This window comes from Schistocerca gregaria, chromosome 2 (genome assembly GCF_023897955.1).
Source record: "Schistocerca gregaria isolate iqSchGreg1 chromosome 2, iqSchGreg1.2, whole genome shotgun sequence".
NCBI classification, from domain to species: domain Eukaryota; kingdom Metazoa; phylum Arthropoda; class Insecta; order Orthoptera; family Acrididae; genus Schistocerca; species Schistocerca gregaria.
This window is the reverse complement of record NC_064921.1, coordinates 341,502,541-341,527,447: the sequence shown is the minus strand read 5'-3', so window position 1 is coordinate 341,527,447 and position 24,907 is coordinate 341,502,541. Positions and strand designations below refer to the sequence as shown.

At 38.9% G+C, this 24,907-nt stretch overlaps 1 protein-coding gene across 7 annotated transcripts in view; it reads left to right on the top strand.

The window, feature by feature from the left end:
• The window catches only part of LOC126337013 (protein PALS2), a 359,531-nt gene that overhangs the window by 308,351 nt on the left and 26,273 nt on the right, over nucleotides 1–24,907 (top strand). For 4 of the 7 annotated variants that reach the window (XM_050001262.1, XM_050001263.1, XM_050001267.1 and 1 more), the window contains 4 exons: nucleotides 3,816–4,106; nucleotides 11,108–11,206; nucleotides 14,912–15,070; nucleotides 21,196–21,406. In XM_050001262.1, coding sequence (XP_049857219.1) covers nucleotides 3,816–4,106; nucleotides 11,108–11,206; nucleotides 14,912–15,070; nucleotides 21,196–21,406 — 760 coding nt within the window. The remainder of the gene's footprint in view (nucleotides 1–3,815; nucleotides 4,107–11,107; nucleotides 11,207–14,911; nucleotides 15,071–21,195; nucleotides 21,407–24,907) is intronic. The other 3 variants (XM_050001265.1, XM_050001266.1, XM_050001268.1) reach the window with 1 other exon arrangement.

The window sequence follows — 24,907 nt, the reverse complement described above, 5'->3', positions numbered from 1 at the left end:
AAGTTAGCCAAGTATGTGTGAGACAGCATAGAAGTGAGTGCCAGCTTCCAGTGTGCTATATTCAGCATATATAAATCAGTGAATTGTCTTATGTTCAAAAGTATAACTGTGCAGTATGGGCAAACCTAGCTACCACTAATTGTTGTGATCTCAACAGTAAGTGTTGCCAATTAAACAACAGCCTGTAATCTATTTCTGGAGGTGCAGTTTACCAGGTCCATTTGTTTTTGCGTGCAAGACTGTATGATAAATACTAGTTCTGCCCTGGCCTAAGTTGTCTAGAAAGATGCATGTTAGGAAAACTCTTCTGCAATAAATATAGTCAGCTTGATAAATTCTAGTTCTACCCTGGTCTACAGCAGTCCAGAAATATGCATGTTGGTAAAAGTCTTATACAATAAATATGGTCAACTGGTGACATAAGTTTGCAGCAAAAGTATAAATGAATGATATATTGTAAGTAATTGAATGATGCAGTTATCATGATAATAGTTGCATACAAACTGAAAGCTAATATAATTATTTTTAATGTTGTAAATAAAATAGAAAGAAACTTCCACATGGGAAAAATATATTAAAAACAAAGATTCCAAGACTTACCAAGCGGGAAAGCGCCGGAAGACAGGCACATGAACAAAACACACAAACACACACACACAGAATTACGAGCTTTCGCAACTGGCAGTTGCTTCGTCAGGAAAGAGGGAAGGAGAGGGAAAAATGAAAGGATGTGGGTTTTAAGGGAGAGGGTAAGGAGTCATTCCAATCCCGGGAGCGGAAAGACTTCCCTTAGGGGAAAAAAAGGACAGGTGTACACTCGCACGCGCACACACACACACACACACACACACACACACACACACACACACACACACACACACATCCATCCGCACATACACAGACACCATGGTCTAGATGGCGTGGATACTTCACTCCAGACTTCTTGTGGCCAACGTCACTGGTGCCAATGCAGTAGCAAAGCAAGTATGCATCGAGCCAGTGTAAATAATCCTAATTTTTAGTCAAAGTTATTGCAGGCTGGCTGCCACCATCTACAAGCAAAGAGGTCTACTCTGGCCCAAGAGGTGACATTGTTCTATGAGCAACCAGACTTGTTCTCCACTAACCACAGGCCTACTGCTGGCTCTAAGTACGATTCTGTGGACTTGACACCTTCCAGCTAGCGGGCCACCTGTGGGCCTACTACCAATCATTGCCAGCCTTCTGCCCTGTAGGGCAGCTGTTAGAGACTAGGGCGGTGCAGCCGCCTGACTAGCTTTGCCCGTTTGGGTGTACTGTCACTGCATGTCTCCGCTTGCAGAGGTGAACACTTCTGCTGGGGTCCGTCTTCCTCTGAAAAGAATGCAGCCTTTCAGTACATCCTACCCTGAGCTGCAAAGCTGCAGCCAGATGCCACAGACACTACAATTTAGCCACTGGTATCACAGCAGCGTACCGTGTCACTCAGTGCCTACAGCACGAGCCCAGTAGGGTGTTGCCACCATACAATGCCACTGAGTGTTCTTCAATAAAATGTGTGACTGCTAGTGATGTTTCTCTGAAAAATGTCATCAGTCATCATCCTGACAACAACCCACTGCCTCTACTCAACCGTGCTACTGTAGATACCGATCCCTAGGCCTCTACATTTCGGTGGCAGAAGTGGGTGCAGCAGTGTCAACCACCACTAAGATGGACGTCTATAGCTGGATCTGACATCTCATTTCAGCTGTAGTTGTTAACATAGAGACATGCAGTAGGTTGAATGTGGAGTTCTTATTTTGACTACAAGTATTGTGGAGAGTCAAATAGGCTTTTGCTGGATGTTTAATTTTGCATTTATGTACGAAATGCGGCAAGTAAACTTAGTGTTTTAAAGAGATGTTGGTAGGACACATTCGGAGGCATCAAGGGATCATGAATTTAGCATTGGAGGTCAGCGTGGAGGGTAAAAATCGTAGAGGGAGACCAAGAGATGAATACACTAAGCAGATTCATAAGGATGTAGGTTGCAGTAAGTACTGGGAGATGAAGAAGCTTGCACAGGATAGAGTAGCATGGAGAGCTGCATCAAACCAGTCTAAGGACTGAAAGACCACAACAACAACAAATACGAATGTTCTTTTTCGCCTTATTAGAATGGGCACTATGTCTTGTCAGGAGCAATGGCTGTGGCTCATTGTCTAGAAGTGTATAAGGTGTTAACCATGTGTAGCAATTCAGGAGCTGAAGCTAAGTTTTGTCGAAGTATTATGATACTGTTAGAATTGTGTATCCTACTCATCATTTGATTTTATTTTTCCTGTTGTTGATATTTTATTGTATTTATTGAATACGATTTCCGTAATGTCAGAGTCTGATTACAGGGAAAATGTGCTACTTTGTGCCATTTGAAACTGGCAGTGAATTGTTTTTTTGAGAAAGGAGTATATCTTATTATCTTTAAGCATATAAAGTAGTAGTCATGGGTTGCCACTTAGACAGAGAATTTACAATGCTCGGATAGTATTATGTTTAAATGTCATGTTGTCCTTCTGTTTTGTTCTTTTCGTTGTTGTTTGTGTCATTGTTGATACCAGAGGGTGATACCCTAGTAGAAGTGATGTGAATTTTAGCAGCTGAGGTGGCTTATTTGCAAGCAGACAGTGTATTTATCCTGAAAGAAATAAAGGCTGTGGCAGCAGACCAGACAAAGTATGTAAAGGTTGGGGAACAGAACTTTTGCGCAGAAGAATTACTCCAGAATGAAATATTCTGCAGCAGATTGTGCACTGATGTGAAACTTCCCGACAGATTAAAATGGTGTGCCAGTCCGAGACTTGAACTCGAGACCTTTGCCTTTTGCGGGCAAGTGCTCTACTATCTGAGCTACCCAAGCATGACTCATAACCCATCCTCATAGCTTTAATTCCACCAGTACCTTGTCTGCTACCTTCCAAACTGGACAGAAGCTCTCCTACGAACTTTGCAGAACTAGGGTACACTCCGCAGCAGAGTGAAAATTTCATTCTGGAAACATCGGCCAGGCTGTGGCTAAGTCATTTCTCCACAGTATCCTTCTTTCCAGGGGTGCTAGTTCTGCAAGTTTCACAGGATGGCTTCTGTGAAGCTTGGAGGGTAGGAATTAAAGCTGTGAGGACAGGTTGTAAGTCATGCTTGGGTAGCTCAGGTGGTAGAGCACTTGTCCACAAAAGGCAAAGGTCCCGAGTTCGATGATGTTCCCCTGAGCAACCATCGGTCACCATCCTGACAACAACCCACTGTCTCAGTTCAACAATGCCACTGTGGAGGTTACTCACCTTGTACTTCTACAGGACTCTGCTGTCAGATATTCCACAGACCCAACCTATTCTGCTTTACAGAGTGGGCAAGCCTCTGACATCAAAGTTCTGAGAGGAGACATGGATGTCCAACATTTTGTCATCTACTTGTAGTTTCACCATTGTGCTTCTCTTTCCTCTAGATGCTCACAACAGTAGCAAAAAGTGTCCCAGCTTCACTATTTTTGAGATGTTCTTTCCTGTATATCACACCATAGCACTGCGTACTTTTGCCAAAGTCACTTGTGTCAGCGGACTTTCCCACCTTCAGCCTTTATCATCATTTGAACGATTCCCTTTTCAACATTAACTACAGCATAATGTGCCCACAGCATCTCCAGGCAGCATTCATTTTCATAGTTGCAGTGGTCACAATGATTTGGTTTCTCAGTTTATGTACCAGCCTTTATATCTTTGGTGAATTATTCAGAAATATTAAATAATTGGTAATTTGAAAGTAAAAATTTATTTGTCACTGCTTTCTTTTTTTAATAGGGTTTAACAGTCCAGGTGGATGAGTCAGGGAATTTAGTGATTGCAAGGATATTAGCTGGTGGTATGATTGACAGACAAGGCCTACTCCATGTTGGAGATGTGATATTGGAAGTGAATGGTGTTCCTGTTTCAACTCCTGAAGAACTCCAGCATCAGATTTCCCAGTCAGATGAATCAGTGACTCTGAAAATAGGACCTGGTTTTGAGGATATCCATTCTCAGCTGAATAGTGGCCAGGTAAAATCACAGAGGCTCAGGAAAGATCCAGGAAATGGTGGATATTCATTTGTGGTAAGTGGTTTCACAGTGTTCAAGTGACATGATAAGATCAGAGTTTTTATTTTTGATTGGTGCAGTTAAAACTGAAGTAATGTTTGTGTACTTCTATTCTTCCTAAAGGTGTATCTTTTTTAACTTGGAATTATTGTTCATTGATTATCAAATAATGGTCAATGATCAGTTATAGTAATAAGAACATGAAGAAAAAAGCTATTTTTATTGATGAAGAAAGTAATTCTTCATTTTGGTTTGCAATTTTCCCAAGCAGACAAAAAAAGATGATGATAGTGAATTCCTAATATGTTATGCATAACACATGTGTTACTTAAAAAGCACGAGAAGAAAAAATAGTTCCCTGCTCTTCTGATTCCCAAGAAATGAAAAGTCAGTGAATAAGCAGAAAATGAAGTAACCTTTCTTAGAAACCTTTAGCAAAATGTGCATAATCTTTTAAATTTGCCCTGATCCTTCTAGAGAATTTTTTGTGAAACAAGACCTTAGTATTGTAGTACAGCTGCTGGTGCATTTAGCAGTGAGTGTTGTAAAAGTTATGTAACATACAAGCAATATGTACAAACTAGTGATTACTAGGCATGTGTCTTGAAGTGATAGAGTATGGCAGTTGTTGAATGTCAAAGAAAGGGCAAAGAAATGGAAGGAAAAGGCTTGCAAAGTTACTTTGTGAGCTGTGTATACTAAATATGGCAAATGAACTAAAAAACTGGGAGCATTGTAAAGCTGTACAGGTATTATTCCCAATGTTACAGGAAATCCACTATGTTGAAATGTTTCTTACATTTCTGATGTGAAGAAATCAGATTCTCATGTCAAAACAAGTGTCAGCACACCAACAAGAGTTCATTGTCAGTTTATAAACTCAGAGACAATGACAATCACTGCATCATTTTTATGTGTGTTTCTGTTTAGGGATAAGCTCCCTGTTGTCAGTGGATTGTTGCTGAACTAATGTAAACATAGCATAATATATAGGGTAATAATAGAAATGTAGGACAGTAAATCTCTGTGGCTGTTATCATTTACCATTAATTAAATAATCATGTGAGGTGCCATGAAATTTTTAGTGACTGCGCTTACACACAGCTAAGGATATGCTTGCAATGTTCCCCTATTTACAGATATAGTGTACTCATTCACAACATTTTCCATTATATCCTGCTAGCATGGTGTTCCACAATGTAAGCAAAATAAAACTTACTTTGAAGTCTCTATTCTATGCACATTTTGTATAATTCATGACCAATAGACTGATAATGTTGATGCAGAATACATGTACAAATTTTGTGGAGTGAAAGAGTTTCAGTATTATTTCATTTTCATGATGCAATCAATGAAAAATATGACAGTAAGCTGACTGTAGTTGGGAGGGGGGGGGGGGGGGGGAATTGCAGGATATTTCCAAAAGATTAATCAAATTTCATGAGACTATATCTTCTACATGAGTGAAAATAAAAACTCGGGGTAAATTTTAACTTACTGGATTGACCCCTGCTGGGCTGGCAACCCCTACTATTTCATCAGGATGCACACCACGGACCTGCGCAGTGTCATTATATGCAATAAAACAGTAGTCTAAATGATGCCATTTATTACTGAAAATATAAGTTGCTGCTGCTCCTTCAGCACTGACCTGTGACTACATAATCTGCTGAATCCAATAGCGGATTCACAGTTGCATCAGCTTTGAGTGGAAGTCAATGATACTCTAGTGTGGTGGTTTTGCCATCCACTGGTGTGGTAGGCATGCCCCATCAGTAGCTCTGCTTTTAGGGAAAACGGTGACAGTGACGGGTGTATTTTGATTCACATGCCGTTTCGGGGAGTTTCCCCTCATTGGATAGCAATGTCAGATGCTGTGTAGTCATGCTGAATGCTAAACTTGACCTGCCAATACAGTAGACCTTCAGACCTGTGCAACACTAGAGTTAAGGGTGGCTTTTGCCCTGGATTGGAGTTGTGTTGGTAGAACCTCAGTCTACACATTGGTGCTGGTTGCTGTACTGACAGCATTATTGGATGCAGAACTGCAGTCCATGGCTTCAGATTGCTGATCATCTTGTATGGCATCAAGTGGAAGACCAACACTAGAACAATCTTACACATGGGAAGTTACCAATCATAACCAGAGAATTGTGACATTGATGCCATTGATCCTACTGGTCAAGTGCTGAAAGCTAGTGGGAGTGGAGTATTTATGTCACCAAAGGGTGTCTATGCTGAATGACATTATTCGTAATGAGGAAATTAATTGTGTTCTTCCTGAGACATCAGTGGTCTTCAGTTCTGCTACATTTGCATAGCTAATTTGTTACAGGATCTTTGCTACTTTGTCAGACTTCTGCTAGTCATTGTCGTGTCCTACCTGTGGGAGTAACAAAGGAGATTTGGTGTGCACTGTTCTAAACATTTTCAGATCAGTTGCTCACAGTTTCTTTTAAGAGTGGTGCTGGCAGTTGGTGACACATCTGCATGAGTAAAGCTGTTGCTCACAGTTTCTTTTAAGAGTGGTGCTGGCAGTTGGTGACACATCTGCATGAGTGAAGCTGGCTGTTAGAACTCAGAAAAAATTTTACTCTCACATTTCATTATAAGTTTTGTCATGTAGCATTACAAACAGAACTACAAAGTTTTTATTTTCAAAAGAGTTGTTCATGCACACACAACCTGGGGTACTTTTTACTAATATGTTTAGGATTACACTTATCAGTTACCTTTCACAAATGATCAGTGTACCCTCCACAGGATGCATGACAAACATGCATACAGTTTTCAGACTTATCCCATACTTTTGGAGCATGTTTGGAGTTACTGAATTTGCAGCTGTTGCTTTGTGGCATCACAGTTCACTTAAAGTTGTTGGGAGGGGAGGCATCTGAATGGAGAAGGTGGGGTTCAGGTTAGTGACGCTTAAAGAAAAACCTCAAGGAGGGGGTGCTAAAGATATCTTGAGCTACCTCTACTTTTACCATAATAAAAAGTAATCAAGTCACCTGCAAAGTTTAAGAATGTTTTATTTAAACTGATTATGCACCATATACAAGACAGTGCCATCTTATGATATAAAAAAGTTAAAATTGTGGTTCTCTACCTTAGATGATCTTATGTTTTTCTGAAATGGTCTGATCAGCATTTAATGTATCTGGTCCTCAAGGATTATTATCTCAGTCTAAATGTGATAAGTCAGTTCTCATTAAAAGCTATATTGTACGAATTGGCATAATGGATTGTGTTATTGCCAGTTATCAGCAGAAAAAGTGTGACTTGGGTCCATAACATTAGTTTTTCTTTTCTTTTTGAGATGAGCAACAACAGTAGCTGCTGCAAGATGGTTGCTTCATTCTATTTAATATAGAATCCTTAGTGAGAAATGTTGCGTAAGACAATTGCCTTCCTTGTAGTAATTGATAATGTTTATTTTTACTTGAATGAGCCATAATGTGATGTTTATACAGGGTATTTGACTGTTATGAGTACAGATGAAAGTGTTGAGTAGAGGATAGTGAAACAAACAAAATAGGTCCAGAAACCAATGATTTCCCCAATACAAAATATGGCCTGGTGCAGCCATGCCAGTGTTACAGCACTGTTGATGTCTAAGGCTACATTTTAAATAAGGTTTATTGTTGTGAAAGGCTGAATTTGTGGTTTCATGCATCATAGTGCACTGGCACACTTTCATGTGACTGTTCAGGAATATGTAGCACTAATCTTTCACAACAAATGTTTCGATCATGGCTTGCCAGTACAGTGATCACCCATGTCTCCCAACATGAACCTGTTGTTTTATTTTTGTGTGAAGATATTTAAACGCTTTGGTGTATCCAGGCCCTGTTGGTAGTGTCAATGAATTCCATGACTGCATTGGGGATGGTTGTCAGTGCATTCGGAACATACCTGGGGTTTTGAAAGTGTATGGGCACTGATGAGAGGAAGTACTGAAGTCCGCCTTCACATAAACAGGGGTCGTGTGGAACACTTATTGTAATGTCTTTATCCTCAAGCACATATCTCTAGTTCAGGTCTTCGGAGGTTCTATTATAAGGCATTCATGTACCCAGTTGTAATACAATATGTTGGGAAAACCTTTGCTTTCTGGACCTTCAATAGGATTATTTGCTTGTTTCATTGCCCTCTGCTTGTCACTTTTGTTTATACCTGTAATAGCCAAATATCCTGTATATGTGGTAGATTGTAAAATGTTGTTTTTGGATTTGGCTACCCAGTTAATGCCAGAAAAGTTAAGACCTAAATGACATTTGGTATCTCCTACAGATCAGCTTTACAAAGATGTCTGATATATTCTTGTTTGTTCTAGTTCTGTGATTTTTCTGATTGAGGATAACTTATATGAGAGTATAAAATATATATTACCCAATTCTTGTACAAGTTGTGCAGAGTTGGTACATTCTTCCCAGATGCATAAAAATGTAGTTTTCATTGTGAAGTCACAGTGATGTAAACCACCCTAACATATCAAATTTCCCTCTTATGTACTGGTATCCATGAATTAAGGTTTTATGGGCTCACATAAATGGATTCATATTGAAATTAAAAAGAAAAAGACAGTAGGACTGCATCCATATCAAGCTTTGGTAGCTTAGAGTTTTCTGAATTGTTTCAGGTGATGACCAGTTAATAACTACAAATATTCATAAATCAGAACATAATGTGTTCTGCCTCTAATGACCTTGCTATCTATAATCATAAAAGGGGAGATGGGCTCTCAAAATCATTAATGTAAGGAAAAACCTATCTTATTATAGGAAATTATTCCTAATATCCTTTGAATGTCTAATTTGTGCTTGCCTTGGTTATTTTGCTCATGTTACCTTCCACATCTAACACCATTTTTGAGCTTTTGTGCCTATTCTTGTTGTTATATTATCTAAATGTATTCAGTTTTAGAATATTTTGTAATTTAATTTTTTAATTTTCTCTGATCTTATCTACCATTTGATATATACATTACCATTGCTGTTCCTGTCAAAATTTTTACATATTGGCTGTTTACTTTCCTACATGGAGGACTTATCCATGTAGCTGTGCTCAAATGGTGATGGCATTGTCATTTAAACACTGTGACAATAAGTCTTAATAGCCTCCTTTACATATTTGGGAAATGGTGGCAGTAGTTGTGGTATTAAAGGTATTCCTGTACGAAGGTAACAAGCATGATTTATTTCATGTTATGTAATTTAATGCTAGCTGTTAATACAACGTTGTATTGTGCTAAATGTATTGAAAAGCACTAGCATGACAAATTACATGCTTCTGCCACAACACACCACCACCAAATTGCACTCTCTCACACTCTCTCTCTCTCTCTCTCTCTCTCTCTCTCTCTCTCTCTCACACACACACACACACACCACACACACACACACACACACTTTCTCCACTGGCATTAACTATATATATAAAGTAACATGAATAATTACTTCATCTGAGCTTACAGCTGCATGTTAAGACAGTAAAAACAAATCTCATTTATATTGTTTTCTTGGTTTGTCTCTCATAATAAGCACAGTGGGTAAAAGCTGTGTCTTGCTTATAACCACACACTTAAAACTCTTGCTGAAAACAGTAATCTATCAGATTGTGAGTCAGAATGACTGGCCATTAACCACCTTCTGAAGTCTGAATTCTTAATACTGCTGGCAGTTACATATAAAATTATGAGAAAGTGTCCTAGGTTTTGGAACTCCTCTTGCCTGTACAACAGGCAGATTCCTCTATTGCTGAAGTCTTGAGTGACCTGCCCTTCCATTCAGCTTTCCCCAGCCTATCCCTCTTTTTTCTGAAAAAAGAATGGTAACTGTTCTGAAAACCAGGATACTTTTATGTACTTTTATGTGTGACTGTTATCAGTATGTACTAAGAATTTCACTCCCTCTAGGTAAGTAGTAGGTAGCCATTCTGTTTGATAATTTCATAGTTTTCTCTAGTGAATTTCCCTTTCGTAAATAGTAATCTCTCTGCTTAATACCTCAAAAAGCAAGTAGCATATATTTTTCATGAATTAACTGTACTAACATTATCCATTACTTTTTGCTGCATTGTTAGTGTGAATAGAAACATAGCCATTACTGCATTTCTGGCACAAATATATTTTTAAGATAATGGTAAGAGAGCAGTGAGCTTTTTTCTTTGTCATCTTGCTTCCTTCTGCATTGAAATCTTTGTCAGTAATGTCAAGCTATGTTGACAGTATCTTACACAGCTGGAATTAGATTCCAAGCAAAATATTAAGAGCACTGACTGAACATCTTCTGCATAATGCAGTGTAAGTGAAACAATGTGTTAATATTTGTAGTGGTATTTTGAGTATATTATAGATCAGTTGAACCAGCATTAAAACTGCATGATTTTTAAACTATTTTTGTTAGTGTGGATTTGCACAACAGAAAGATGGTACACTTTCGAGCACTGCTGTAAATATATTGGTGAAATGTGAGGAGACAATTGTATATTATACAACAAAAATTTAGATTTATAGCTGCAAAAATTAAAGCTGAAAAATTAAAAAAAAAGGTTGTACCTGACAAATTGCAGCAAGAACACAAAGAAGTTTGTACTGAACCCCAAGTTTTGACAAGGCACTGGGTCTTTATGATTGGAGGTTTGTAAAAACCAGAAAAGGAAGAAAGGAGAAAATAAGAGGCAAAATATAAGTTCCATTTCTATAAATTTTCAGTCTGTGCTTTCAGATAACTGTCCTTCCCTTTACAAAATTTACCACCTTTGGCAGAAACCATAGATTGAAAACTATTTGTGTGAGTTTGTGTGTTACACACTCGCAATTCTGGTTTTAAATGGGTACAGCCTTTCATTTGCATAACACAGTTTTCAGATGTTAAAGTTACTGAGCTGCGCAGTCAAGACATTGTCCTTTTTTTTATATCTTTCTTCCTCTCCTCCTCCTCCTCCTCTCTCTCTCTCTCTCTCTCTCTCTCTCTCTCTCTCTCTCTCTCTAAATTGTTACATTTCTGTTCCAGTGTTACATGAGAGCATTATTCAACTATTCTCCAGATGATGATTCTCTTCTTCCTTGCAAAGAAATTGGCCTTGCCTTCAAACATGGAGATATTTTACAGGTAAGAATTTGTTCTATCTCGCACATCAATATGAAATATTCAAAGTATACACACATGGTAACTACTATGTTTTGGCTATGTCATTGGCCCTGATATGTTCTAGTTAAACAGGAATTGTCCTCATGTTTGTAATGTAGTACAGTGGAAGTAAGTATGGCTTGTAGAACATCAATCATAGGAAATGCCAGTATGTGTATGCTACTTGTGTGCTTTCTATACATTTTTAATTTTTCAAAGTACCTGTGTGAAATACTCCTTTCACATAAAGTTGTGAATATTTTCAGTTGTGGACATGACATTCTCTTTTCCATTTAGATTAAATCATTGTTGAAATTCAAATATTATTACCAGCTCATTAAGAGAAACTGACAGTTTAACAGTAATAGCCCTATTTTATGCTACATTATACTTATTGTTGTTCAGCAATGGATTCATGGAAAGTGAACATTGCTGTGATTACAGCATGTTATTGCTAATCACTTTTTGACAGCAACATAAAGAAGGAATTGCTTAACACCTATGTAAAATACATATATATTGTATTGCAAAAGTATCAGATTATAGGCTGTAAGAGGTGGAGAAGACAGTTATCTAAAGATATTCAGATGTTAGAACTAACTGTAGACGAATAAATCATAAACAGTTGTTGTCTTGACTGAAGCTACTTATAATACATAATTATAGCTGTGGCTCTGTCATCCTGTGGGAAACACAGACAGAATGAATTGTGTTTTAACTGAAGGTGCAATTGACAAAATTGAAAGTGAATATCTTTTGTTCACAATATCCAGACTCATGTCCCAGGTCATGTATGAAACAGATTGACTGTCCACTTGCTCTGTCAGGCAATCCTCATCAGGCAGCAATGCCATCACACACTTACTTGTGCCAGAACTCTGTTTAGTGAAACTTGTGGCAAACTTGCCCGAGCACAAGCAGCACCAAGTCACATGCCACTCCTTGGCCTCTGTGAAGGGTAGCTGTTTCTGTATGGCATCACCAGTGAATTGAGTCATCATGCTAAGTGCCTGCAATTGCATCAGTTGAGGAAAGATCAGGCAGACAAGTCCTGGAATAAAAATGTTCTGGTTTCCCATCCAAGATGAAGAAAGGTTTACAGGAGCTGAATTTAGGTGAGTAAAATGTTAGTGATGAGTAACAACTAGTAAAGAGTGCTAAGCACTTGATCATATCTAAATTTTGTTGATCATAGGTTTTGATATGATCCAGCAACCATGCTTCTTGCACAGGAACCATATAACACCATATTTAAATGTAATCATTGCTGCCAGTTGACTGTGTTTTTTTAAATCATTACAGGCCCAATAAAGACAATGTCAAGATAAATATTTATTTCTCTTTTCCTTTCTCTTCCTCAAAACCTCATTCAGTTCTCAGAATGAGCTTTTTTCCTCTCATTTGACTGTTTGGCACTAGTTGTTTTTCTGTTTGTTTTAGCTTCCTAGAAACTTTAAATTTCTTTGCTTCTAGTCTAAATTTGTCTCTGTTGTCTGTGTTTCTAATTCTTACTTCCCCACTCATTTTCTTCATCTGTTTGCCTGTTTTAGAAGAATGTGTGGATCGTCTTTGTTAATCTGTCTTTCTTTGTTCTCTCTAGATGTTCGTAGAGTGTAACACATCATTTCCTGATCTCGTTTGTTATTTTAGAGCAGAATGAGTGTATTTCTTTATTTGGTCTCATAACCCAATTGCCTCCTTTGTTCTTGATTGACCTGATATTTTTCTCAAGATTCTTCTTTATATTTTTCTCCAAATTTTCTAACAACCTTTTGCATCCAGATGAAGGCAATGTTTCTGACCCACAGAGAACTTCTGGTTTTACAATGGTCTTATAACGGCTTAATATAAAATGGTTAGAAAAACCTTTACAGTTGTACAGATCTCTCACTTTCATGTACGCTCTTTTCATTTTTTCAGTCTTGATTTTAATTGCTCCTTTTTCATTTTGTATGTTTATATTTTCATCTACATATTTGAAGTTGCCTGTTCTCTTGATGTTATCACACTTGGTTTTTAAATTTTTTTATGTGTTACATCATTGTTGAATGTTTTCTGTCTTTTAAAATAATATTTGTTGACATGTCTTCTCAGCTTTTACCTTCAGGAGTTCTAGTCTTTTATTTGCATTGTCTGAGCTGCCAGCTGTTGTTATGAGATAGTCTACAAAGGCCAAAAATGTATTGTTTCTTTTGATCTGTCCCATGTTTTGTTTTTCTTCCTCTATTTTCCATTCTCTTATAACTTTTTTTCCGGCACACAGATGAACAACCATGGTGACAAGCCGTCTCCATGTGTGACTATTGATACAGTTTGGAAGGGAACAGAAGTTGTTCCAAGAAATTTAACTTTAGATACTAAAGGTGTTTAGTTATTTGCAGAATTTTCCTATCTACAGCAAATTCGTTCAGGGCTTTAAGAAGGGAGCCTTTGTCTATTGAATCATATGCCTTTTTAAAATCAACAAGTATTTCACTATCTTTTTATTTGATGTTTTCATATACCTAATTGTTTGTTTAAGGCTTAGAATTTGCTCTGGGCAGGATTTGTGTCTCCTAAATCCAGATTGACGGTATCCTATTTGTTTATCTAATTGAAATTTAATATGTCCAGAAGAGCTTTTGGTAAGATTTTGTATTCTAATGGTAGCCATGAAGTTCCAGTGCAATTACTGATGTCTATTTTGTCCCCCTTTTTTTTATGAAGTGGGTGAATTAATGGAACTCTCCAGTTTTCTGGAATTGTTTCAGTGTCCCATACATTATCTAGTCTTTCTTTTATAATTGTGCCACCTAGGTCTCCACTAGCTTTTAGAATTTCTCTTGTGATGCCATCTTCACCTGGGTCTTTGTTGTGTTTTAATTGGCTTCAAATGGCTCTGAGTACTATGGGACTTAACTGCAGTGGTAATCAGTCTCCTAGAACTTAGAACTACTTAACCCTAACTAACCTAAGGACATCACACACATCCATGCCCATGGCAGGATTCGAACCTGTGACTGTAGCAGTCACATGGCTCCAGATTGTAGCGCCTAGAATCGCATGGCCACTTTGGCCGGCTGTGTTTTAATTGTTTAACTTTTAATCACATCAATGTTTGGTGGTCTTAATTTTCGTATGGAAGATCATCAAGGAACTCCAGTTGTTCAGGTGGTTTCTTCACAGTTCAATGGTTCTTTGAAATCTACTGCCAGTAACTCATAGTTTTCTTCATTGTTGAGTGCAAGTTTTAACTTTTTTCCTCGATGCATAGCAATTGCAGAATGTATCCAGACACAGAGATCTTGAATGTTTTGTTTTGTATTATTTTTAAAAAATGTTGTCCTTTTCAAAGCATCTCTTTTATGCCCTAATAGTTTAATCTGCTCACTTCTTCTCAAACTGACAGATTTTGCAATTACTTGTTGTTTTTCTGCTGTACCACTTATTCCAGGCTTTCTTTTTTTGTCTGCTTCTCCACATTTAAATTTTCATCTCCCGTAACTGACTGAATAATTTCTTTTAATGAATCTGACATTTCTTCAAAAGAAATTACTCCCCTTAAATTTTACCCATCTTAAATTCCATTTTAATTGTTCATAGAAAATTGTATTTCATTTTTTCCTCGAAGGACATCAGTTTTATTATTCAGCTGTTTGTATTTAAGTATTTGTGTTACTTGTTGTTAAATCATTGCATTGTATACAGGTACTAAATCAGAAAGATCCTAATTGGTGGCAAGCAAAATTAGTTGGCTCAAACGGCCCTGCTGGACTTATACCATCGCAGGAGTTGGAAGAAAGAAGAAAAGCATTTGTCAAACCAGAAGCTGATTATGTCCACAAAATTGGCATTTGTGGTGCAAGGGTATGAAATTCTCAGTGTCTATGTTAGCATATTTTTGTTCTGAATTTCACACAGAATCAAAACTAATAACTGCAAATGCCTTGAGAAACCCATATAAATAACAATGTTGTTTTGCATGAAGTGTTCGCAGAATGCTCTATTTTTTATGACGAGAGTATCATCTTTTACATTAGCAGCAATTGTGCTGTGTCGGTTTCCAAATTTTTTTGACTGCTGGTAAGTGGAAAGAATTTTTTGCTGGATTTTGTCTGTGTACAATAGTGCTTTCTTTTAAATTCTTTGGTTGTCTGGGAGTTGTGTAGGGTCAATCAGGATGACTGCATGAATTCTTGTCTGAATCAGTTACCAAGACATACAACCTGTACTCAATCAGTGTTTCAACTTGTTACATACAACTTGGTGCAAAACTTTATTAGAGACAACAGAAGAATGTTACTCTGTGTTTTTGTTGTTCTCCAAAAGTAAGCTAATAAATAATCAAATATGAGCAAACAAAACTCTCCAAACTGTCATAAATATATTTTCATAATTTTATGAATATTTTTGATCAGGAAAAGGGGATTTTGATGCTATTTTTACAATAGACTTGGATGCTTTTGTGGACAATTTTTGTGTTTTCTCATTTTCAGGTTTCTGAGAATGCTTGTGGCTTTCATTGGTTTTATTTTCATTCAGCTTCACTTCTGTTGTCAAAATTAATTCATTTCATTTCTCTTTAAGTAAGTTAACATGTGTGGTGGAATTTTCTTGTCATAGCTCTAACAGAATGAAGATCTTTGGGGAACACAGTTATCTAGATGTCATGTAGAAAATATGAAAGCTTATTATTAATTAAGTTTTGTGGTTTAGCTGTGAGCACAGAAAAGACAGGGGAAAAAAACCATTACAGATTAAATTAGTGATGTGAGAACTATAATGGATTTATGATAGTAATAGCTGTTATTTCCCACTTTGTCCTGATGTCTCTTTCCACTTTTTTTAAACATGGATTTGTTTACTTATCTACTTTAACAACTGTTAAATAAAGTACAAAGAAACATTCCACATGGGAAAAATATATTAAAAACAACGATTCCATGACTTACTAAATGGGAAAGCACTGGTAGATAGGCACAGTAAAAAAAACACACAAAATTTCAAGCTTTCGCAACCACCGGTTGCTTCGTCAGGAAAGGGGGAAGGAGGGGGAAAGATGAAAGGATGTGGGTTTTAAGGGAGAGGGTAAGGAGTCATTCCAATCCCGGGAGCGGAAAGACTTACCTTAGGGGGAAAAAAGGACAGGTATACACTCGCGCGCGCGCACACACACACACACACACATATGCATCCACACATATACAGACACAATGTTAAGTAACATTACGTAAGGACATTAATGTTAAGGCCACATAATTCCAATACAACTTTATTTCTTTGTGTGCTGAGTGTCAGAATTTTACCACAAGCTCTATGGAATGATAACTCTCACAGAAAGTATCAGATTTTGTTAAGCAACATTTATGGAACCACACAATGTGCCATATACGGTGGAGTAGCTTAATTTCAGAGCGACAAAAAATTGTTCATGAATATTATTAAAAAGCCTTTCCTAGGAAGCAGTGGATATTTTATACGAGACCTGTTGTATGTCTAGAATGATCATGCAGTGTAACACACTTAGCATTCATTCTGTTCTGTTAGGCATATGGAGAGTGAAGTGTGTGTTACCCAATTTGACTATCAGTTGTGTTGCAATAAATATAATAGGTTTTTGGCATATGCTTTTAATAACTTCCATGAATTCTGCACAGTTGTGCTCAAGGAATGGACAATTAATTTAACTCCATCTCTGTTATCGTTTTGATTGTTTCATTGTATGATGTGTTGATGAACATACAAGGTGTGGCAATAAAAGAAAAACTGGACTGATGCTCTAACTCTTTATTGGCAAAACTTATGCTACTGAAGTGTTAACTCTTTCAATGTAGTTTGCTCCATGATCCCTCCACTGCTCCATATAAATTTTCCACTGTTAAACAGTGCTGCAAGTCATTTTCTGTTATGGTATTCTGGAAGCTCATCACTTTTTTCTTCATTGCATCCACAGTCTTGAACCTGGTTCCTTTGAGCACAGACTTCAGTTTTGGGAAGAGAAAGAAGTCACATGGTTCTAGATGAGGCAAATATGTTGGATATTCCATCACTAGAATGTTGTTTTTCACCGAAAATCTCTTCACAAACATCGTGTTATGCGCAGGGTGTGTTGTCCTGATGAAGAATCCACGAGTGATTCTTCCGTAGATCAGGTCTCCTCCATTGCACATGTTCACAGAGTAACTACAGAAAAGTTACGTAATTAGGTTGATTGACAGTCTGACTTTCAGGCACCCATTCAATGTAGATAATCCCTCAGATATTGAAGAAAAATATCTTCATTGCTTTGAATTTTGATTTGCTCATGTGTACTTTCCTCTTCCTATGGGATAGAGGGCTCTTCCAATGCATGGATTATCACTTAGTCTCTGGACTGTATTGGAAAATCCATATTTCATTACACATAATTACAGTGCTGAGGTAATCAGGCTCATTTTCAGTATTTTGAAGAATGTCAGCACAGCAGTCCACTTGATGTTGCTTTAGTTCGTTTGTGAGGTTTCTTGGCACCACTTCAGCACAAACCTTAGTTATGCCCAGATCATTATGTAGAATCTGTCTAATGGTTTCTTTATTGATATATTAAAAACAAAGATTCCAAGACTTACCAAGCAGGAAAACGCCGGCAGACAGGCACAAGAACAAAACACACAAACACACACACAGAATTACTAGCTTTCGCAACCGATGGTTGCTTCTTCAGGAAGGAGAGGGAAAGACGAAAGGATGTGGGTTTTAAGGGAGAGGGTAAGGAGTCATTCCAATCCCGGGAGCGGAAAGACTTCCCTTAGGGGGAAAAAAAGGACAGGTGTACACTCGCGCGCACACACACACGCACACATATCCATCCGCACATACACAGACACAAGCAGACATATTTAGGCAAAGAGTAAGGGCAGAGATGTCAGTCGAGGCGGAAGTACAGAGGCAAAGAAGTTGTTGAAAGACAGGTGAAGTATAAGCGGCGGCAACTTGAAATTAGCGGAGGTTGAGGCCTGGCGGATATCGAGAAGAGAGGATATACTGAAGAGCGAGTTCCCATCTCTGGAGTTCGAATAGGTTGGTGTTGGTGGGAAGTATCCAGATAACTCGGACGGTGTAACACTGTGCCAAGAGGTGCTGGCCGTGCACCAAGGCATGTTTAGCCACAGGGTGATCCTCATTACCAACAAACACTGTCTGCCTGTGTCCATTCATGCGAATGGACAGTTTGTTGCTGGTCATTCCCACATAGAAAGTGTCACAGTTCAGGCAGGTCAATTGGTAAATCACGTGGGTGCTTTCACACGTGGCTCTCCCTTTGATCGTGTACACCTTCCGGGTTACAGGACTGGAGTAGGTGGTGGTGGGAGGGTGCATAGGACAGGTTTTACACTGGGGGCGGTTGCAAGGGTAGGAGCCAGAGGGTAGGGAAGGTGGTTTGGGGATTTCATAGGGATGAACCAAGAGGTTACGAAGGTTTGGTGGACGGCGGAAAGACACTCTTGGTGGAGTGGGGAGGATTTCATGAAGGATGGATCTCATTTCGGGGCAGGATTTTAGGAAGTCGTATCCCTGCTGGAGAGCCACATTCAAGGTCTGATCCAGTCCCGGGAAGTATTCTGTCACAAGTGGGGCACTTTTGGGGTTCTTCTGTGAGAGGTTCTGGGTTTGAGGGGATGAGGAAGTGGCTCTGGTTATCTGCTTCTGTACCAGGTTGGGAGGGTAGTTGCGGGATGCGAAAGCTGTTTTCAGGTTGTTGGTGTAATGGTCGAGGGATTCAGGACTGGAGCAGATTCGTTTGCCACGAAGGCCTAGGCTGTAGGGAAGGGACCGTTTGATATGGAATGGGTGGCAGCTGTCATAATGGAGGTACTGTTGCTTGTTGGTGGGTTTGATGTGGACGGATGTGTGAAGCTGGCCATTGGACAGATGGAGGTCAACGTCTAGGAAAGTGGCATGGGATTTGGAGTAGGACCAGGTGAATCTGATGGAACCAAAGGAGTTGAGGTTGGAGAGGAAATTCTGGAGTTGTTCTTCACTGTGAGTCCAGATCATGAAGATGTCATCAATAAATCTGTACCAAACTTTGGGTTGGCAGGCTTGGGTAACCAAGAAGGCTTCCTCTAAGCGACCCATAAATAGGTTGGCATACGAGGGGGCCATCCTGGTACCCATGGCTGTTCCCTTTAATTGTTGGTATGTCTGGCCTTCAAAAGTGAAGAAGTTGTGGGTCAGGATGAAGCTGGCTAAGGTGACGAGGAAAGAGGATTTGGGTAGGGTGGCAGGTGATCAGCGTGAAAGGAAGTGCTCCATTGCAGCGAGGCCCTGGACGTGCGGGATATTCGTGTATAGGGAAGTGGCATCAATGGTTACAAGGATGGTTTCCGGGGGTAACAGACTGGGTACAGATTCCAGGCGTTCGAGAAAGTGGTTGGTGTCTTTGATGAAGGATGGGAGACTGCATGTAATGGGTTGAAGGTGTTGATATACGTAGGCAGAGATACGTTCTGTGGGGGCTTGGTAACCAGCTACAATGGGACGGCCAGGATGTTTGGGTTTGTGAATTTTAGGAAGTAGGTAGAAGGTAGGAGTGCGAGGTGTCGGTGGGGTCAGGAGTTTGATGGAGTCAGGTGAAAGGTTTTGTAGGGGGCCTAAGGTTCTGAGGATTCCTTGAAGCTCCGCCTGGACATCAGGAATGGTATTACCTTGGCAAACTTTGTATGTAGAGTTGTCTGAAAGCTGACGCAGTCCCTCAGCCACATACTCCCGACGATCAAGTACCACGGTCGTGGTACCCTTGTCAGCCGGAAGAATGATGATGGATCGGTCAGCTTTCAGATCACGGATAGCCTGGGCTTTGGCTGTGGTGATGTTGGGAGTAGGATTAAGGTTTTTCAAGAAAGATTGAGAGGCAAGACTGGAAGTGAGAAATTCCTGGAAGGTTTGGAGAGGGTGATTTTGAGGAAGAGGAGGTGGGTCCCGCTGTGATGGAGGATGGAACTGTTTCTTTATTGATGTAGACAAGTTTTGAAGTCGCTTGAATGCTCAGGCGGTGGTCTTCTCAAACAATTCTACTGACCCTCTCCACATTCTCTTCAGTTTTTGAAGTGGAAGGATGGCCCGATTTCAGGTCGTCATTGACGTCCTCCCTACTATCCTTGAACCTCTTAATCCACTTGAAAACTTAAGTTCTAGATGGACACTGATCACCATAAACTTTTTTCAACAAATTGTAAGTTTTTGTAGCAGATTTTCCATGTTTTGTGAGGAATTTGATGTTAATGTGTTGTTCCATTTTAGAGGGTAGTGTAGTTCTGACGGAGTTCAGACACATGACCTGTTTCTCTGAAGGCTTAAAGCTACCACAGTGGTGTGAAATTTTGTACCTGTGTCGGGGAGAATCCAAGGTTATTCCTGCACTCTTCTCTTAGTCATCAACAAAGCTGGAAATGGGCACAACTAGTCCACTTTCTTTATTGCCACACTTTGTACTTCTGACAAGCTGTTATTTTATTCATTCATTCAGTCAGTCACTTACTTTCTAAAGAGGGGGAATTTGACCTCACAAACTCAGTTCTAGTAGAACTAAAGTAAAGAAATTACCCTCTTGTCCTTTTTACATTCCAAGGCTTTTGATTGTGTGTATTATAACATTTTACTGGGGTAGCTAGAACTTCTATGATGAAGACATTCCCCTTGCATGGATGGAGTTATATCTTAAAAGCAGAGGGCCTGAGTGACTAACAGAAGGAAAATTGTGCCTTAATGATGTGGGTGTGCACATTTAAAAAGCTGTCAACGTTGTTCTTTGCCAAGAAACACGCTTGAAACCATAAGTGGCTTGAGTTCCGTGTGTTAATTTTTTTATTAGTGCCCTAACATATGTGCTAGTTAGGTTACCTCGGCAGAGCTGTGGTATATTTCGTGAAAATTTTGGTTGACAGCAAGTGAGCCCTTCGAGAATGTAGATTCAGCAATGTGATACTAATGAGTCTGCATATTATTTGCAGGTATCCAAGAAGAAGAGGAAAACAATGTATCAATCAAAATCAAACTGCGAATTTGACAAGGCAGAATTGCTTTTATATGAGGAAGTTACACGTATGCCACCTTTCAAAAGAAGAACACTGGCATTGATTGGGTCACAAGGTGTTGGTCGTAGAACTCTCAAAAATCGTTTGATCAACAGTGATCCTGAGAAATTCGGTGGAGTTGTTCCACGTAAGTACTGATAAGAAAATCATCTTCTATTCAGAGAATATCAGACCAATGTAGATTGTACATTTTTCCTTCAGAGGGAACCTATTGGTGATGAATCCTGTGAGTGTGTCGATTTTTCTCAAGTATTGCTTCAATAATGAAGCACACCAGAACTGTCTCTCTGGTGTCTTTACCTTTCCTAGAGTCAAACTGATCATCACCCTCAATTTCTATGGCTATGACCACATTAAACGATCCTGTCTGAAATTCATGTGGTCGACTTTGGTTTGTTGGGAGAATTTTAGGAAAGTGTGGTTTTATCTGTAAAGGAGTCTGCATGTAGCACACTGGTGAGACCTATTCTTGAATACTGCTATAGGGTGTGATATCCTTACTAAGTCAGATTGAAGGAGGACATCAAAGCAATTCAGAGGCAGACTGCTAGATTTGTTACCGGTAGGTTCAAAATGCATGTAGGTATCACAGAAATGCTTTGGGAACTCAAATAGGGATCTCTGGAGGGAAGGCGGCATTCTTTTTGAGAAACACTATTGAAAAAAGTTCAGAGAGCCAGCATTTGTAGCTGACTGCCAAATGATTGTACTGCCACCAACATACACTGCACGTAAGGGCTGTGAAGATAAGGTACGAGAAATTAGTGCTCATCCAGAGGCATAGAGACAGTCACTTTCCCCTCACTCTATTTGCAAGTGAAATAGGAACGGAAATGACTAATAGTGGTTCAGGCTAATCCCTACCACACACCGTATGGTGGCTTGTGGTATTTATGTAGATGTAGTTGTAGATACATGAAATGATTCAAGGGAACCATTTGTTAAATCTACATTAATATGGCAAGGCAGATATATGAAACTCACTTCTCTCAAATACAAATCCAGTGTTTCAACTGTTATGCCAGTTTCTTCTGTAGTCAGAGTGTGACGTATCATAGCAAAAAAATGAAAATAATGGTAAATACATCCAGTCTATAAGTATCTAAGATTAACTTTCTAATACTGCTATTTACTGTCGCATACTGTCAAACATGTACACAATCTGAATGTTGATTTGCAGTGAATTGAAATTTGTGTTTTGCACTGGAACTACTTTAGTTGCCAGCATTTGGCTTTATGCCACTTTTGCACCTCCAGCTACTCTGATTTCAATAACTTGCAGGTCAGAAAACTAACAGTATTTTGTGATCTGTGTTATATTGCTATGACTTGATAAGCTCAAACATCTGTAGTGTTTAGTTTCAAGGAAGGTAAACGTCTTGAACTTATTTTTCTGGAACAAGGGAAAATAAATACAAACTACCCAAAAAATTAAATTTACTCAGGTTTCTTCGGTGTTGGCATAGTCTGAAATTTAACAAAACATTAGTTTTCTACATCTGCATACTGACATGTACAACACAATCTAAAATGCATTAACCCATTGTGACTGAGGTTTTGAATTTAGTTCTAGCTGAAATTAAAGTAAAAAGGTTTTGTTGTGTGTTCTCATGAAATGTTATGTTATATATTATCATCATTTAACTGAAAAGGAAAACCCCAGGTTTTTTTTTTATTTTTTTTTATTTTTATTTTATTTTATTTTATTTTTTTTAAATAAATAGGGTAAAGTAGTAGCACATTGACCGAGATATCCAGCAGATATGTAAGTTAAAATGGCTTAAAAACTAAACAGTGTTATGACTGAAGACTGTCACCATATAGAAGAATGTTGGTCATTGTAACTTAATTCATAATTTGTTACAACTGAGCCATACCACAATCAGAGGAAGATGATCCAGGCTGGAATATACATCACAAGGCTAGGCTGGATGTCAGTGGTTGCAGGATATTTACTGCTGCAAAGAAGTCAACACTATTCAGAGAAGCTATTATATGAGCCTAAATGTAAATAATAAGTGAAGGTGTGGCCTACCCATTACCTGTACAAATGCGCCCTCAGAAGTCGTGCCTCTGTCAAAATTGCCTGAAAAATTGGTGGTGGGGACAGTATTCTTCTAATAATGTAGTCCATACTGGAAATTTGCAGTTCAGACACTTTACTTGCACTTAGGTGTTGAATGAACTACTATTTATGACCAGATTGAGTCTCATCTTCATAAATAAAAGTTCAGGCTGTGTATATTTGTGCTCTTCTTCTCTTCTGTAGTGGTCAATCCAAGGATTGGTTTACAACAGCTACAATGGCAGCTTCTCTCCATTCTGTGTGTCTTTCAGCTTTTCTCTTCATTTCTTTATAGGTGTTACAGCCCACATCTTTCACTATTTGATCCATGTACCTCAGTTGTGGTCTTCCGCTTGGTCTTTTTCCCTTGACATATCCCTCTATGATTGTGTTCAGGAGTCCTTTATGTCTTAATAGATGGCCTGTAATTTGCACTCTTCTTTTAACAATGAAATTCCAGAAGCTTCTCTTCTCACCTGCTCTTTCCAGAACCACTTTGTTTGTGACCTTGTCGATACATTTTATTTTGAGCATGCGTCTATAGCACCACATTTCAAAAGAATTTAGCTTCCGGTCTTCCTTTGTCCCAAGAGTCCGTGTTTCACATCTATAGCATGCCACACTCCACACATATGATTTCAAAAATCTTTTCCTGATTTCAAGGCTGATGCTCTTAGATGTTAAGATGTTTTTCTTCTTGATAAAAGCAGCCCTTGCTTGAGCAATTCCACTTCTCACTTCTGCCTTGCTCCTTCCATCCCTGGCAATATTACTGCCCAGATAAGTAAATTTATCAACTTGTTCAAGCAGTTCATTGTCTACATGAACTTGGACTTTCACTTGATCTTTTTTGTTGTATGCCATTACTTTTGTTTTTGCTTTATTAATTCTCATATTATATTCTTCTCCCATAACTTTATCCATTCTATTAAGTAGGACTACACGGTCGTCTTCACTTTCATTTGTGCTCACAAAACCAAAAAAGGTGTTAGTTGTTTGCTTTAAAATTTCACACAATGATAAAATAGAAGGAAACTTCCACATGTGAAAAATATATTAAAAACAAAGATTCCAAGACTTACCAAGCGGGAAAGAGCTGGTAGATAGGCACAATAAATAAAACGCACAAACACACACACAGAATTTCGAGCTTTCGCAACTGGCGGCTGCTTCGTCAGGAAAGAGGGAAGGAAAAGGAAAGATGAAACGATGTGGGTTTTAAGGGAGAGGGTAAGGAGTCATTCCAATCCCGGGATTGCCTTTAAATATGTCTGCTTGTGTCTGTGTATGTATGGATGCATATGTGTGTGTGCGTGTGTGTGTGTGCGTGTGCGTGTGCGCGCGCGCGCGCGATTATATACCTATCCTTTTTTGCCCCTTAAGGTAAGTCTTTCCGCTCCCGGGATTGGAATGACTCCTTGTCCTCTCCCTTAAAACCCACATCCTTTCATCTTTCCTTTTCCTTCCCTCTTTCCTGAGGAAGCAGCCGCCGGTTGCGAAAGCTCGAAATTCTGTGTGTGTGTTTGTGCGTTTTATTTATTGTGCCTATCTACCGGTGCTTTC